This window comes from Microtus ochrogaster, unplaced genomic scaffold (assembly GCF_000317375.1).
Source record: "Microtus ochrogaster isolate Prairie Vole_2 unplaced genomic scaffold, MicOch1.0 UNK33, whole genome shotgun sequence".
Taxonomy (NCBI): Eukaryota; Metazoa; Chordata; class Mammalia; order Rodentia; family Cricetidae; genus Microtus; species Microtus ochrogaster.
Genome location: NW_004949131.1, coordinates 3,768,270 through 3,785,852, shown reverse-complemented (window position 1 = coordinate 3,785,852; position 17,583 = coordinate 3,768,270). Strand labels below are relative to the sequence as shown.

Genomic DNA, 17,583 nt, shown 5'->3' with positions numbered 1-17,583 from the left:
AGAGACAGAGAGAGGAGAGAGAGAGAGAGACAGAGAGAGGAGAGAGAGGAGAGAAGAGGAGAGAGAGAGAGAGACAGAGAGAGGAGAGAGAGAGAATAGGAAAGAATGTGTATGTGCGTGGGCACAGATACCCCAGGAACGACAAAGGACCATTGTAGGCAGTGGGACATAGACCCTAATGAAGAAAAAGGCAAACTAAGACGTTGAGTCCGAGGGAAAAGGTGGTCTGAGCCGACACACTCTCCTTGTCCTATGGCCACAGTGTCTAGAGCACACGTAGGTGTTGGAAATGAGGTGGCTCGCTGTTGAAGGCCATTGGGAAAGTTGCAGGTCTCATGAAAGCTGGAATGGTCTGCTCTTTGTCCTTTCATAACCACAACCCATGTAGTATAGGCTGTTCCTGGAAGAAGATTCTGGGAGAAGCTGTATGGGGGAAACGCTGGGGGACAGGCTAGAGTCCACCTCTAGGTGTCTGAATTCTATGGAGGGCCCCCTGTGGTCCATCAGAAGGGTTTCCTGGGTGTTGGGGGCTTTAGGAGTTGGTTGGAGAACGCTGCCAACTGTGTTAATCTCAGAAACACTTAGCAGTTGCTACAAAAGACCACCATTGCTGTTCAGATCCCCAGCTGGGCAATCAGTCTCAAAGAGAAGACCCTCCTTGTGAGGTGGAGTGCTAGACTTGGATGTCACCTGACTGGGTACCTGCTGTGTCCAAGCCCCATGCCAGGCACTGGCTGTGAAAAGTTAAGACTCAGGAAAGAGAAAGAAGTTGTAATGACATGGGTGATTGTTGCTAGATCGGAGTCCTGTATGTGAGACTAATGTCACCAGACTGACAGACTCCTGTGGCTCAGATGCCGACGCCAGAGAGGAATTCCCTCCCATTTGATCTGATGCCTCTGAAGCTGAAAAGAGCAGCTCTGCAGAAGCCAGCACAAATGGCTCGAGTATGTGAAATAGCCTGTCTGCCCGATATTTCAGCACTTGAATATTTTCCCTAGTTACCTGGGAAACGATTTTCTTTATAGGATTGAAAACAAATATACAACCGTAGCAGCGTTAATGACCGTGAAGATGATGCTATCTGTGCTGGCTAACCACCTTTCTCTAGGTGAGGAAGGAGCTGCAAGGGTTTTTTCCCCCCCACTTAAGGAAGGACAAAGCCTGTGGTAATGTTTTTGCTTGCAAGGTAGTCAGGGAGTTTGCGTAGATCTCCACATTTTTTCCTAACTCATAGTCTGTGTGTTTCCTCGTTGCTCAGGGTGAGCCAGCCAGTCTACGGTATGGGGGTTCCGTGGGAAGAAATGAGTTCTGTGGCTGAGTGACAGAGGAGAAAAGGGATGGGCTGCATGACGTGGATGAGAGGAAAGACAGTCAGCCAAGGACAAGTTGGCTGGGGGAACATTTCCCTGGCTGTCCTCCTTCCAGGGGAACAGAAGTTGGAAATGTGACCAGGTTAGGGCCTCAAGGTCAGCTTCCCTGTGTGCCCTGTGGCCTGGGGCCGGATTTCCTGAAAAGGCTGTGTGGAGCCTGGACTGCCTGGGAAGGCTGGAGAGGTCAGACCCTCCACGGAGGCAGCAGATGTATCTGCAGTTGTTGGTATGTGTGCTGCTCTTGGGGCTCTCTGTAGACATGTACTGAACCCACAGAGTAGCACCTATAGGGAAATAAGATAGAGACCACCCTTCTGGTATGCAAGATTCTGGATGGGGAGATGCCAGGATGAAGGCTTGGGTTCGGATCCCTGGTACTCATACAAAAAGCCAGGTATGGGATCTGTAACCCTAGCCCTGGAGAAGTAGAACAGGTGATCCCCAAAGCTTGCTGGTCAGCCTGTGTAGCTGAGTAGGTCAATTCCAAAGTTGAGTGGGAGGCCTCGTCTCAAAAAATAAGGTGAAGCTTAAGGACACAGCGAGAGAGAGGTCCTCGGCTGCTGAGCAGTCCCTGTCCTAACTAACCCTTGACACTGAGCATCTCCCTCACAGTTTCCATCCCAGACCCCCAGAATAGCAGGAGGGGGCCTAGGGAGCCCTACTCTCTTGAATACCATCAATAAAGTTCATTGCACCCCTCAAAAAAAAATAAGGTGAAGGGCTGGAGAGATGGATGGCTTAGCTGTTAAAACACTAGCCATACAAGATTGGAGGACCAGGGTTTGGATCACAGAACCCCAGATGAAATGGCAGGTGGGCGTGGCTACCTGTAATTCCAGCTTTCTGGAGAAAGCTGGCCAGCAAGACCAGACATATTGGAAAGCTCTGAGTTTGATTGAGAGACCCGTCCCAATGGCTAAGGAGGGAAACTGATCAAGGATGGTTCCACATATCAACCTGGGGTCCTCACATATACATATGCAAGAAACAAAAACAAAAACCAAAACAAACCCTGTGCTCGAGCATACACACAAACACACACATGCAAACACACACATGCAAACACACACATGCAAACACACACACACACACACGAAAAATAGGAAAAAGAGAAAAACAGTAAGGTAAAAAGTGATTAAGGAAGCCGTTTGGCATGGGCCTCTCTGGTGACCACATGTGCCCGCACAACACGCTTATCATTCATTCAGCCACTCATTCATTCATCCAGCTTTCTATTGCCTGCCTGCCCCATCACCCCCTCCATGTTTTCTTATCTTGTTAATGCTGTTGGCTGGCATGCCCATCCGTATGCCTTTGTAATACGACATTGCCATCTACAAAATTCATTCTTGAGAACTATGCAATCTAGTTACAAAAAAAAAAACCTCATCATAATGCTATATAGAAGTTTATAATTGAGTGGGTGTCTTTAAAACGTTCTTGGCTGTGTGTGGCCCGCGGTTGCAGGTTGGACATGCCTAGAAGGCTATCTCGCCCTCTGCATGCTGAGCATAGCCTGTTCGCTTTAAGCAGGGTCTCCCTTGAAGAAATCAAGCCTCATTTTCTGCCTCTTGCTTTTAGCCCTTGCTCCTGGCAGCTGTCTCCTTCTCCAAAGCTCCCTCCCATTCACAGTGTTTTCTCAGTTGGGGTGTGGAGACACCTTTGTCCTGTCCAGCTGCCACCTTGCTGGGCAGGATCTTCTTTGCTCGGGGCCCCAGACCTTGGTTTCTACCGCCTGGCTCGCCACAGAGCACATCTGGACCCTTAGTCCTCAGCTCTCTGCCATTCTTTGGTTCTTTTTACAGGACTAGGTTTGTCCATTCCAAACACATTGAGGTCCTTGACTCTGGAAGCCTTCATCCATGATCAGCCCTTTTCCCTTGTCCTCGTCCATCCGTTATCCAGATGTTAGTCTCCCAGTTTGGCTGAGGGTTGTACAACATGCTATGTACCACCTCAGGAGCCTAGTGAAAGGTGTTTGTCGGTCTTCTCCAGCTTCCCTAATAACAGAGACACAGGTGCCTGGGATATAGCCAGGCTCCTTCTAAAATCCGTGACCCTACTTCTTTGCTCATGAGTCACTTCCTGTACCCAGAGACTAGTGAGTTTGTTTGTCTGGGTGGTTGCTTTACCTTGTGTGAGTTCCTGGCACATGTGTGGGAAGGAGGGCTGAGGGGGGGAAGAACAGGGACCTGGGGTTGGGCCCCTCTGGTGTTGACTTGAGGGGCTGAGCAGAACCACCTCTTCAGAACCAGGTGAGTCAGGAAGGGGCTTTGTTCATACCATGAGGACAAAGGGCAGGAAGAACACTCCGCGCATGGGACAGTGCGGTTGTGTCATAGGTCAGGGCACGCTGGTGTCTTTAGGAGTTGAGGGGTTGTGTTCAGCTCTGACTTGGATCTGCCATACTGCTTCTATTGTCTCAAGCCCTGTGGCCTCCCAGGGTGTGGGGACTGTGACTGAAACAAATCGGGAGACAATCAGCAGGCATATGCAGCTTTCCCTTAATCTTTCTGGATCCGAGAGAAGGTGAGATCTCCAACTCCTCAGGAGCGTCCACTGCTGCAGAAACTGCATTGTTAGACATTGTGTTCAAAGTTGTAAATCATGATCAAACCTCAGAAGGAGACTCAGCCCCAATAGAGCCCTTGTTGACTCAATGGCTTAGCCCTCTATTACCTAAAGTATCTTCGAGGAACCTCATTTTACTGGGCTCCCCTCCCGCCAGACCTAACAATGGCTCTTTCTTGCGCATCTCATCAAAATCCCTGGCGCTGCTTTACAGGGTCTTAGAGAACAGGCTTTACTGGGCTTCTCATTTTCTACTCCACACAATCATAAGCTCTAATCCTTCACTGCGCCTGGCCTTTCTGAGAGGGAACTTTGAACTTGCCCGGCTGTAAACCGCAGTGAGGCATGCCCTCCCTATGTGTGATAAACGCTGCTGTCTCTCCTCTCCTTCATTCATTTTGCCTGTTAGTACATTCCTCGTCATGACCCACATGACGAATTTCATGTCTCTTTGGGTGGAGGGGACTCACAGCTAGACTAGCGGAGCTGGGTGAATAGATGCCACCTCATGGAAGCCAGTGTGAGCCCCGAGTCAGTGAGAGCCCTGGCCGTTCTCCCTACGTAAGCTTTTCAACCGTATGTGTGATGGCCACTCAAATCAAGCTAGGCATCGTGGATTCTAGAACTTTAAAGCCTAAGGCAGGAGGAGGATCAAAAGTTCAAGGTCAGTCTGCTTTATTATATAGTAAGACTGTCTCAAAACCCAAAATCCAAACCAGAAACCCCTGCCAAGAAATTAGTCAAAACACATACGAGAGTAGTGCCTTCCATTTTTAAAAATTGTACAGTTAATTTCTTTTTACATTTCTCAAAACATAATTGTGCCTCCAACTCCATTGTGTTTATTTTTCCCTATCAGTGTATTATGTGACCACGTACTCCAAATATCCATTTTAAAGGGGTAGGGCACAGACGAAAGAAGCCATGTTTTAAATGGCGTGCAAGTGGAAGCCTTTCTTCGGGTGGATAAAGACCTGAAAGCATAGATACCCACAGAGGGAGATGAGGATGGGGGCAGCAGTGGTGGTTGGTTTAAAGCTGTTTTCACGTTGTGTGGATAATCTTACTTGCTTTCTGGCACTCAGGAGATAGCTCAGTTGGTACAGTGCCTGCCTCTTTCAGATGCTTGAGGCCCTTGGTTCAGTTCCCAGCACTGCCCAAACTGGGTGTGCTGAAGAAGGTTACAAGTTCAATAGCCCTAGGCCACTAGAACCCTCTTTCTGGGCCCTTTCATGCGCCCCACTCTCCAGCATGCTCTGTCCCTTATATTTATTATATATCATATATTGATCGAAAGTTTTCATTCTTAGCCTTTGTATGCTAATCTTGATGCCTCCCCCATCTCCTGCCTTAGCACTGTGGAGAAGACCCAAGCACATCTCTTGTTGAGTGAATATTTATTAGCCCGTGGTTATTAGGAGCTTGGCAAAACTTGCTCTGCCTTCTAAGCCCGTGGTTATTAGGAGCTTGGCAAAACTTCTGCCTTCCATGTTCGGTGTCTTGCCTTGCTGAGTACCTGCCCTGTAGCCAACAGGCTGAAGGCTGTGCCGGGATGAAGACTCCTTAAGAGATCTGGTTTGCAGGCCTTCTTCCTCATAGATCACACTGTAACCTCTGGCGGACAGTCAAGATGGGAAGGGTCTTCAATACTATCAGTCACTTCATGAGCTGCTGATGGGCAACTGGGAGAGATTACAGCTAAGAGGCTTTCCTTTCTTAACAGCTCCAGAAAGGGCTGCTGGGAACTTAAAATCTGGATTCTTTCCCCCTGTGGATAGGCTTATCCAGTTCTCATGCTTGTCCATTTCATTTTTGTAAATTCTCTCAATTATTTACCTCCCAACCCCTGCCATCCAGAGAATGTGGAGAGCATCAATCTTTGAAAACTCTGCCTTTCTGTGAGAGGGTGTCATCCGTCCCGTGTCTGCACCCACACTGTATCCTGGCTCCATGCATTTGCCTTTCCTGAAAGGAGCAGAGGGAGGTGCAAGGGCAGGACATCCTCTCCTTCAGAGTTCCATCGCATTCCATGCAAACCTCCCATCCTGGCCTTTCTGAGGCTATTTATGCTTTGCTTTCAGACTTATGCCTTGCTTGCCAGTACTTAGAAGTTCTGTTTGGTAAGGACACCAGAATAAAGTGGTGTTTGTAGGGGAGGTATTCTCTCTACTTAATCTTAAGGTCATAACATACTCTTAAGTGTCCCTTTGCTCCTTTCTGCATAAGTATCACCAGAGCTACTCTGAAGTCAGTGCCACTATGTGCCAGCCACTGGCCACACGCATTTCACACGCCTCCCTGTTTGATCTGCATGACCACCTGTGGTAGGATCACAGGCATGCATTTGAATCTACAGTGTTCTTCTCTTGATTCTATAACCTGTGTTCAGGGAGACAACTCCTCTAGCTGTAATCTAAATATTTCATGTATAAGATGGAGCTGATGATACCCATCAGACTGTACTGTGCTGGGGAATATGTTTCAAGTGTTTACTTAGGATTGACCCTTCCTATTTTACATAGTGACAGAGTGGAACCCAGAGTTTTGTGCATGTAGGCACATTCTACCAGATGACCTATATCTGCAGCCCCCACCTGTGGTATTTCATGTAGGGTTTTTGTTTCTGTGTTGGGAGTTGAACACAGAGTCCTATCCACACTAAACTAGAACTCTAGCTCTGAGTTTATCCTCAGATTTTGTCAATAATTTAATGGTTTTAGTCTATTCACAGTGTCGTGTGATTACTACTATTAATTTTAGTACACTTTTGTCACCCAAGGAACAAACGGTGTATTTTCCCATTACCACCTTCCACCTCTGCTCCTGGCAGCTCCTCATCTACTCTGTCTCTGTGTGGTTTCCTATTCTGAATATGTAACCTGTGTATGGAGTCACCTAATGTGCGTTCTTTTGTGTTTGGCTTCTTTCGTTTGGAGTGCTCTTCTTAAGGTTCATCTATGCCGCAGCTTGTGTCAGAACTGCTAAGCTTTTAATTGACAGGCAGTACTTTTACTATATACTATACAGTTGGGAAATCAAAATTCTGACTTGATTTTCTTTTCTGGTCAGGTAGCCAGTCAGAAGCCACTGGATTTCTGGTACAGTTTGCCTAATGCCAACCCCTTGTCACCCCAGAACCGGAGGGCATCACCCTGAGAGTAATCTACTGAGCATCTTCTGTGGGTCAGCACATTAGTTACTTGTCTTGTTTCTGTGGCCAAATATAGAATCAACTTAAGGGAAGAGTAGTCTGATGTCATGGTTGGAGAGAGTGTGGTCCATCTTGATAGGGAAGGCACGGCCGTGAGAGCACAGCTGCTTGGTCACGTGGTGCTTACCATCAGGACCCAGAGAAAGAGGAATGTTGATGGTCGTTTGGGTTTCTCTGTTTCCTTTCGCATTTAGTCTGGGATCCCTAGCCCATGGGTGGTGCCCCCCACATTCAGGATGGCTCTTCCTCAGTTAAACCTCTCGGGAAATGCGCCCACAGTGTCCTGTAAGAGATTCCAAATACCCTCAACTTGCCAGTGAAGACTGGCTGTCACAGTTAGAGAGTGTACTGAGTATCCTGGAAGGCTGTTCCCTCGTGTTCATTCAGTATCACCTTCCAATTGGGAGATCCTGGTCACCGTGACTGGGAAGTGGCATTTTTTGTTTTAATAGCTTCTATTGTATGGTTTTTAATTAATGCAAATGTACTAATATTTATTTAACATTTATTTATTTGTTGGTTTTATGGTGTGTGTGGTGTTTGTCAAGGCGTACGTGGTGATATCAGAAGACAACTTGTGGCAGTTAGTTTTCTCCTACCGTGGGCGACCTGGGGATCAAAGTCAGACTGGCAGGTTTGGTGGCAACTGTCGTTACACCGAGTCATCTTGTCAGCCACCTCACATTCATTGATCCCAGTGTCTTTATCTGATTGGGCTCCAGAACTTTTCTAAGCAAGAGATGCTAAAAAAAATAACCATGTCCATTTCTATAGGAGTTGAAGATCACTTGAACCTGCAGAAAACGGGGGACCCCTCTGAGGAGCCCTTGCCTTAGCCTGGACCTGCAGCATCATGGTTTCCCATTTCACAAGCTGTCTCAGGTGAGCAGAAAACCTCTTAAAAGCAAAAGCAGCAGTAGGGGTGTGCTCTGTGCTATGCCCTTACCCAGCATTTCCAGGCTCAGGGTTCAGTCTATACTGTAGCAAAAAAAGCATATCCCCTTGGCCCAAAATGGAGTTGGATGTTTCTGTTTTACTGTATGGGTTCTCGAAGTAATTGGCCTTCTGGTTGTGCGTAGCAATAGCATTTGATATGGTAGTCCAAGCCTGCAGTTTTCTGCGGTTCCGAAAGTCCATCCAGGCCAGGAGCTACACACTATAGGACAAGGTCCAGGCGGCTTGAGCTTTGCTGTTTTCTGGGAAACTCTGTAACTCCAAACAAAATTTATTTTTAGGTAAATAATGGGATTATATCAGTGAATATATCTTATCTTATGTAATAAGATTATCTAAGGAACTTGAAAAGTATTGTGGTCTTCTATGATCACAGGTAACCCTGGTTCAACTACACAGAGTTTGATTTAACCTGTCTGGTATCATTATTGCCCTAGTTCGTTCTGCTTACAACTTTCGTGAACTTCCACTTCAATTCTAAGCCCCGCTTCTGATGTTAAGTCTGTGTATGTGGTAAGTGGAGAAACTACTGCTTTTTTACTTTGTGGATCAGAAAATCAGTTCTCAGAGACATTAAATTATGGACATGAACTTGCATTATCTACAGACTCAGAATACAGACTCCAAACATTGGAAATGGAATCCATGCTATTGTAATTGATTTTAAACTTGAAAGAAAACAAACAGACAAACTGTTGACAGGGGCCTAGAGTTGTGGCTCAATTGGTGGAGTGCTTGGATTCTCAGTACCAAATAAACTGGGCTTGGTTGCACATACCTATAATCTCAGGAAACAGAGGCAGGAGGATCAGAAACTGACTCTATAGGTGAGGCCAGCCTGGTCTACATGAGATCCTATTTTAATAGAATAAAATAAGCAGATAGGATTTTAAAAATTATTTAACCAGAGTCAGTGAGATGGCTCAGCAGATGAAAGCATTTGCCTTGCAAACTTGATGACCCAAGGCTGGTGACAGAAATGCAAGGTGGAAACAGAGAACTGACATCTGGAAGTGGTGCTCGGAACTCCACATGACCCCTGTGGCTTGTGAGCGCATGCACACACATACACACACACATATGCATACACACACACATACACACGCACACGCACACACGCATATACACACACACACACCAATAAAGATGAATTTAAAAGTTATTTCATCAAAATCCTATGTGAGATCTCAATATATAGAGTAGACAACAGGGTTTTATTGATACAAACAAACTCCCTTGGAACAAATTTGTAACATTTACACATTATTGTCAGATCAATGAATCTGTTGTTACAGACACGGACATTTGGAGTCAGGATTTCTGGTTGATTCTTTCACATCTTCCTCACACTGAGCTTACTGAGTGGTTGTTGTAGCTGCTCTGTCTTGTGAACCTCCTGAACGCCCCTAGTAAGTTGATGGCTACTCTGATGAGGTCACCTTGAGGTTTTGGGATACTCTTTACATAAGTGGATTGACAGGACAGAGGGAAGGAAGAGCCTGCTGTCTCAAAGCTGCATCCTCAGGGCATCTTACAGTCTTTCTTCCTCTCTAACCATGCGTTAGCCTCAGATGCCGACAACTCATGCTAAAAATGCAAACGGTCTGTGACATGTTATGATGTCACCACGTGCAATTGCCCAGCTAGGCTGCAACATTTGCCAAGCAGATGCTTCAAGATCCATACTTGGTATTTAATTGAGTGTACTCTCTCTGTCTGTGTATGTGTGTGCTTTAGTATCTTGTTGTTTGTAAAATTTTACATGAACAGTCATTTGCATGCTTGAAATACAAAGTCCCACAAGAAGTACAAAACTATGCATTAATGACATGATCACAGATATGTCAGATGACAAGAAGAGAGGGCAGAAAAGCTTTGTTTCGACCTGTGGAATACCCAGCCATCAACAGAACAACATAAAGCTTAACACTTCAAAATAAAACTTGTTTTGAAACAGAGTCGATAGATCCTAGGTTGACCTTGAATTCTCTGTGAAGCTAAGGATGGCCTTCAAACTCCTGATCTTCCCGATACCACCTCCTAGTACTGGGATTATATGTGTGCACCACCCTGGCTTGGTTTGGGGGTTCTGAGGGTGGACCCCATGACTTCATGTCTACTAGGCAAGCACTCTATCCGCTGCGCTATTAACCTCAAACTTTAAATGCTATTTCTAAACACACAATATGTGCCAAACATGGGAGACCCCAAAATACTGCTGCAGAGCGCCAGGGGAGTGAGAAGTAAAGGAAAGTCTGTCCCGCCCTTAGGCCGCTTCTGCAGCAGAACTGGGTACAGTGAAGTAGAAGCGACAGTCGGATATTGAACTGGATGGGAAGAGCAAGTTGGAGATAGGAGGGGACTCCCTACCTGACAAGCGGGTGTGAGTTTGCTGTCATGGAAAAGGCACTCCAGAAGACATGGGGATCCTCAAACACATGGCCACCCAGGCTACATAAGCAGAGCACTTCCTGGGAAAAGGCCCATTTGCTATGTTTTCCTTTCCATCCTGGAATTCGAGTGGTTGCCCCTCCTGCATTGGTCAGAGCAAAAAGACTGTTTTTGCAGGTTTGCTTGGTGGGTGCTTCTTCGAGGGTTCTGCTGTCAGGGTTGGAGGAGGAAAATGTTAAGTTATGGGGCCGGGCAGGAGGCTCTGCAGGAGCATAAACTGGAGTTTCTGTCAAAGCTCTCCTCAGAGCCAGACACGCATCGCTTACTGTATGTCTTTAAAAAATGGTGTGTGTGTGTGTGTGTGTGTGAACACACGAGTGATCCCGCACATCATCCCACTTAGTGTCACGTGTCTTATTGAGAGCCGTATCACCATCCCAACTTTTATGTACACGTTTTTCTTCAGGCCCATTTCAATATATTTTATATTTTACAAGCAAAACAAACCCATAGCTATATAACACCTTTTATTGAAATGCTTTTCAAAATGTTCTGGGGGAAGAGAGTGTTCCGATAAGCGCAAGAAGTCTCTGACAAAGTAGAAGAGGAGCAGGCATGCGTGCTTCATTCAGGCAGTTTCCGTATTTATCAAAGCTTCGCGGAGATGGATGCGAACAGTCAAGGGATTTCTCTGTGCAGAGGGAAAGCAGGTTGCAGTTAGCCATGCGCTGCCCAGAAAAATCTCCGAGAGGAAAAAACATTCAAGGGGATTCACAATACCGACATGCAGAGATTTAGTTTAAAAATCCTTCCTCCGTCTTTGCCAAGCCACAGAACAACAGAAAGTCAGCTTCACCCACATTGAAAGAGACAGTGAAGCCCAGGAATTAACATAGACCCCTGCTCTGCTCCCAACTATGTTAATGAAAAGACTCCTAGTCAAAGCCAGTAGCAGAGACACATTAAAATTTTAACCCTGAATGAGCTGGGTAGCCGGTTGTTAAGTCCTGGGTAAGCTCTGGATGCACGGGAAAGCTTCTGGAGGAGTAAAATCCCTTTGGATCAAAAGGTTGGAGGAAGCTAGATTAAGTCAAACTTGTCTGCATTTATTTCAAGTCAGAAGGAAAATGTGCTAACTGACACACACAGGAGGGTTTATATCTCCTAGACTTCAAATTACATGCCCTGTGTGTGTTGTGTGCACATATTTGTGTGTGCCTATGCATTCAGCTGTGCCTGTGTGTCTGGCGAATGAGTGTGAAGGTCAAAGGTCCAATCCAGGCGTCTTCTAGTCTTCTAGGCCTCCACCTTCCTTGTAAAGACAGGGTGTCTCACTGAAGCTGGAGCTCGCTGAGTGCACTAGACTGTCTGGCAGGCAAACCTGAAGTAAGCCTCCAGGCTCCGCCTTCCCAGTACTAGGATTGCAGATGCCTGCTGCCGTGTCCTCAGCTCCTGGGTTATGTGGGTGCTGGCATTTTGAACTCAGGTCCTCATGCTCGCACAACAAGCACCTCGCTAACTGAACCATCTCCCCGGCTCCACCTCCCCCACTTTCTCACTGTGAAGCTTATCCCTCCACAACGATGGCGATGGCGAGCTGACCCCACCAGCCAATAGCCCGTGAATGCTGGAGCGGCAGGTGCTCTTCACGTCTCCTGTGCTTAGCAGAGCTGACAAACCTCACGTTTCCAATGAAAACACAGGCGGAAGCAAAACTACTAAATGCCAAGGAGGTGGTTACATTGGCAGGAAATAGAATGGATTTGGCCGTTTTTATTTTGAACGGTAGTTTTTGAAGAAATGCAGATGTAATTAGGGCCATTACAGTGAGATGGTGAATTTTATAGGTCTTATGGAGGAGAGGTCTGGATCATTTTAAGGGTTTTACAGTCCATGGCCTTAGGTCAAGTGTCTGGTTTTAGTCTTTGAAAACATCAGCTTCTCCTTTCCTTGATATACACTCCAGTAAAGTATTATTACTTTAAGCCTGTCAGCCATTCCACTTAGAAATACAGCCCAAAGGGATTGAGGAAATGAGAGCGGGAAGGGTGACTGCTCTTGGGGCCTCTTGGGGACTCTGAAAAGGGCCCTGAGGACAGATGTGAGGGGAAGCAGGCTTAGAAACTGTTTGCCTGTGTGTAAGAGCGGCCAAGATGGGGCTGGATGTTTGAGGTGTGATCAGTAGTGAACAATGCAGTCTCCCCTGGGGTGAAGAAATATGTGATAACTGGAAAGGTCAGGGGTCAATCATTTTCCGGCTTTTTTTTGGGGGGGGGATCAGGAAATGAGGAGGAAGAAGAGGAGGGAAGGAGAGAAAACGAGGAAGGGGTGCTGTGGGATTTCCTCTCTGTACCATTGATTAATAAACTGCTTTGGACCTATAGCAAGGCAGAACTTAGCTGGGGGGGGGGGAGGACTAAACTGAATGCTGGGAGAGAGAAGGCGGAGTCAGGGAGAAGCCATAGGGCCACTGCTGGAGACAGACACGCTTAAACTTTGCTGGTAGGCCACGACCTCATGGTGATACATAGATTAATGGAGATGGGTTAAATTAATGTGTAAGAGCTAGCCAATAAGAAGCTAGAGCTAATGGCTCTTCAAGCAGTGATTTAAATAATATAGTTTCTGTGTGATTATTCAGGGCTGAGCAGCCAGGAACCAACAAGCAGCCTCCAACAACAAAGAGAAAGTACGAGGGAAAGGAAGAAGAGGCCACTGAGTCAAGTTTTTCAATTTCCTGGTATTTCAGAGGCAGGCCAGCCAGGCACTACCTGCAATTATAGCACTTGGAAGGCTGAGGCAGGAGGATGGAGAGTTGAAGCTGCATGAGACCCTATCTTAAAAACAACAACAACAACAAACCCTTAAATCAAGCAAAGCAAACAAACAAAAGTCAGACTGGGATTTGTGTCAGCTGTCACCTAAACCACTACTCAGGTGACACTGAGTAAATACATCAGAATATCGAATGAGTGGCAGACCAGCGGCACAAGGGATAACCCATCTGGCTAGGGCTTGTAAGATGAAATATTGAACACAAAGCAATAATTACCTTTTCTATGAAAGAAATTAGGATGAACTTCTATTCCTGACCAGGATGATCAGTGACTTAATCGTGAACGTAGGTGAAAGCATGGAAACCGTATGAGCGACCCACCTTCACCAGTTTAAACTTAAAACACATGTCAGTCCTCACAGAGATTGTTTTGATGTGGAGCCAAGAGCATTTCTCTGCGCAGGAAGCCCTGACTGTCTTTTTGTGCAAACCACACCCGTAGGCATTATCTGAGGTTTCCACCTTAAAGCCGGGTGAGAATGTCAAGACGTTTGCAAAGCTCTCTGAGGACAGAGTTAGTCTAGGCTTTAAGGGTTTTCTCTTCTGCCCTAATCATCTGCACTTATCTCATCCACACCTCATTTGCCAGCGGCTCCCTCCGCCTTGGCTTTCCATAGCCTTCAGCTCACTTTCCTAGAGACAACCATCAAACACCCCTGCTGCTGTGTTCTGATTCACAGCTTGGTGGACCTCTAGGGTATTCTGTGTAATCCAGAACAGTGCTAGCTACCAATGCAAACAGGCTTAGGAACAGGGGCTTGTGAGTCCTACCACGCTAATGGGAAAAGGGTAGATGTAAGTCCAGGAAGAACCTACTGGACGCTCATCTGTGGATTTCTGGTGGGAGCCATCTGAATGGCAGGCAGAGAGGCCAGAGGAAATAAAAATGCATTTCTGGAGGGTTGCCCTGGCAAAGCCTACCTATAAAATGACGGCAAGCATCCAGACGGGATTGATTTTGCCTTATGCCTGGCACAGTCCTGTACCTGGACCCTGTCCTCATCACTCAGTGCTTGATTGTGGGATTTGCTAGAACATTCTGTACTGAGATGGAGTTGAATGGTGTCAAGGTGTGATCACTGGGTTGCCAGCTAGCCGTTCCTTCCTTCCCAGGTAACTGCTGTGCTGTCCCACGCAGGAGTTAGAACCGATTGCTCTAGTTTGTAGGACTCTATTAGCTGACCTTCCTTTTACTAACTTTACTGTCTTTCCCATGGGGAATTATGGGGTGCATTAAAAAACAAAAACAAAAACTGAGCCTGGTGGTGGTGGCACACTCCTTTGATCCCAGCACTCTGGAGGCAGAGGCAGATTGGGAGGCGGATCTTGGAATTCGAGGCCATCTTGGTCTACAGAGTCGGTTCCAGGATAGCCAGGGCTGTTCCACAGAGAAACTCTGTCTCCAAAATCCCCCAAAGCCCAACAAAATCAACGACAAGGTAACAAAATATAAAAACAAAACCAGAAAACAAACAAAACCCAAACTGATGAGGAGTGTTGTGTGACAGCCTCATTCTGATTTATTTTTCCTTCTCCTCCCCCTCCTTTTTTCTTTCTCTTCTTTCTTTTCCTCCATTTTGTCTTCCTTGTTCACCTTCTGCCTCCCCCTACTCCCACCTCCCCTGTCTTTTCTTGTTTTTTTTTTTCTTTGAACACAGTGTCATATAGCCCAGGCTGACCTCAGACTTACCATGTAGCTGAGGATGACCTGGTACTCACAATCCTCCCGCCTCCGTTGCCTGAGTGCTGGGAATACAGGGCTAAACACCATGCCATGCCTTGTTCATATGGTGCTGGGGATGAACCCTGGGCTCAAGCAGCATGCTAATCCATACGCTACCACTGAGACACACCCCTCGCCCCTCATTTACCTTTTCTTCTGTATTTCCTCGTTCCCACTTTCTTTTCCCCCTTCTCTTCCATTCTACCCTCTCTGTTCTTTACTCCCCTTCATTGTTTTGGACTGGCGATTCTGCTGGCTGCAGAGGTATATCAGAAGTTGGAGAGAGAGGGGAGTTCACCAGAGAGCTCTGGGTCTTAAAAAGCTGTGGCGTGATAGAGCACCTTGCATTCCCAGGGAACATGAATGGCTGCAAGCACGGAGGACCTGGAAATAGGCAATAAAACCAATGTGCAGTTAGAAAGGTGTCTAAGTCTGCGCTGTAAAATGGAAATATTTCGCTTCGCACAGACCAGGCAGCCCTTTCCCCAACGCCTGTTGGGTTTGATTGGATTGGATTCAGGTTTCCCAGGCCAGGGGGAACCTGATGGGAGTCAAGTTAAGAGGACACTGTTGTATGGTGAACTGTGACATATCTGGGCCTCACTCTCTTGCCAGAAGTCCACAATGCCCTCAAGACTCTGTGTGCACCAAAGGCCAGGGCTTTGAAGGATACTCATCCTGGGGATGCTGGAAAGCTAAAAAAAATTACTTGAGCGCAGAACACTCTGAATAAGGAACTAGGGGATATACATAGATTGCACTTTAAAAAAATTGGAATTTAGATGTTTGCCTGCCTCTGCTGCCATCATTTCTTCCTCCTCTCCCTCCTCCTTCTCATCCAAATCATTCTTCTTGTCCTTTCTGTCAGGGAGAAAATGGATGCATTAAAAATGGCGAGTGGTTAGTTTGTAGAGAGAATGCTGTTATCCCCAGGGGGCTCCAGTGTCTGGCAGGTTAGAGCTGGGGCTGGGAGAGTGTGGCTGCCCAGCTGGGGTTTGCATTTCGGTGTTGAGATATTGATTCAGTTCTAGGCCATTCCCTATGTATCTCTTGGGTTGTATTAACAAAAGGAGAAAAGATGTGTGGGGGGGATCCCCACCCATTTTCCTTCTTTTGATATTAAGACTCTCAAATGGTGTTGAGTCCATTGAGGGGATGTGAACTGGGCAGCGGTGAAACATGGCCTATGCTGGAATTGGATGGTTGGGTGTGGCAAGCAGGGTAAGCCAAGGCAAATACAGAAGCCTAGAGCCCTAGTTCCGTGATGTAAATCTTGTACCATTTCACGGAGCGTTATTTTCTCGTAGAATGCTTGAAATCTACACCAGCGGTGGATAAATAGCGTATCTTTTATTTTGATTCCTGTGAAATGTTGGGTAGTTTTGACTGCAAGGTGGATCAGAAAACCTTAGGAGGTACGTGGCTCCCCACCTTCCACATTGAAGGGAACTTGTGGTTTGTTTGCCAAAGGCCCTGGTAGTCTTCAATCTGTCAAAACGTTGCAAGCTGAGCGCCCTTTGCCAAGGCAAACTATCCGGGTGGAATAGCAGAGGAGCTTCATACGGACACATGCATGCTCTCCTGGTCCTCGGCACTCATCTGGAACTGGGTCAGCAGGAGCAGGGGCTTGTGCTGGGCTGTCCTGTGTTTGGAAGAAGCATGGGCACAGAAACAGACTATTAATTAGTGAGGTATGTGTGAGCAGGGTTGCGGAGCCCAAGACAGCCTCCGCTGAGCAGGGGTAGGAAACCTTCAGCCTTTGGCAGAGCTTCCTCTGGTCCCTGGGGTTATATATTGCTCCGACTGTTGTTATTGCAGCCCAAAGAATAATTTCCCCTCTGGGAGAATTTATTTTATTCCATTCAGAGCAGAGCCTATTTAATAACTAAGGTTTTATCCCAGAATGGTTTTGTTGAGGATTTCTGTGTGTTTGAGCTTCACCAGGGCCCAGCTAGCAAAGAGAGGAGACACTGGAACCTCTAAATAGCTTTCCAGCAAACATTTCTCTTGGATAATCGGATAAGATTACTTTTTGGGGGTGGGCATCACATAGAAATTAAGAATAAAACCAATCTTCTTTTAATAAATCTTTTCTAAAAGAACATTTAGAAGCTCCAGAAGTTATTTTGGACATTATAAAATCTGTTCATTCCCGTGAATCCCATCTGTCTGAAAGTTCAGAGGTCATCTGGATGGGGCAGCATCATTTACCAGCTCAAGACACTGTTCGTTAGTTCCATGCACTGTTCATTAATGCAGCGTATTATTCCCGGACTCAGCTCATCGTTCATTAATTAAATGTATCAAGCACTTTCTGTGTCATAGGTACTCTGCTAGGGACAGGGATAAGACAGAGACAAAATCAACACCCCCCCCTCCATTTTCATGCTAGTCTGTGCGTGTGTTTGTATGTATGGTGTATGCATGTGTATGGAGGTACATGTACGTGTGTGGAGGTGCATGTATGTGTGTAGCGATGTTGTAAGTGTGGAGATGCATGTGTATGTGTAGAGATGTTATGTGT

At 46.5% G+C, this 17,583-nt stretch overlaps 1 protein-coding gene across 1 annotated transcript in view; it reads left to right on the top strand.

Moving 5' to 3' along the window:
* Thsd4 (thrombospondin type 1 domain containing 4) overlaps positions 1–17,583 on the top strand; it is a 571,613-nt gene that overhangs the window by 18,013 nt on the left and 536,017 nt on the right. The window contains exon 2 of the mRNA XM_026789951.1: positions 7,930–8,037. Within this exon, the coding sequence (XP_026645752.1) occupies positions 8,009–8,037 (29 nt within the window). The 5' untranslated portion in view covers positions 7,930–8,008. The remainder of the gene's footprint in view (positions 1–7,929; positions 8,038–17,583) is intronic.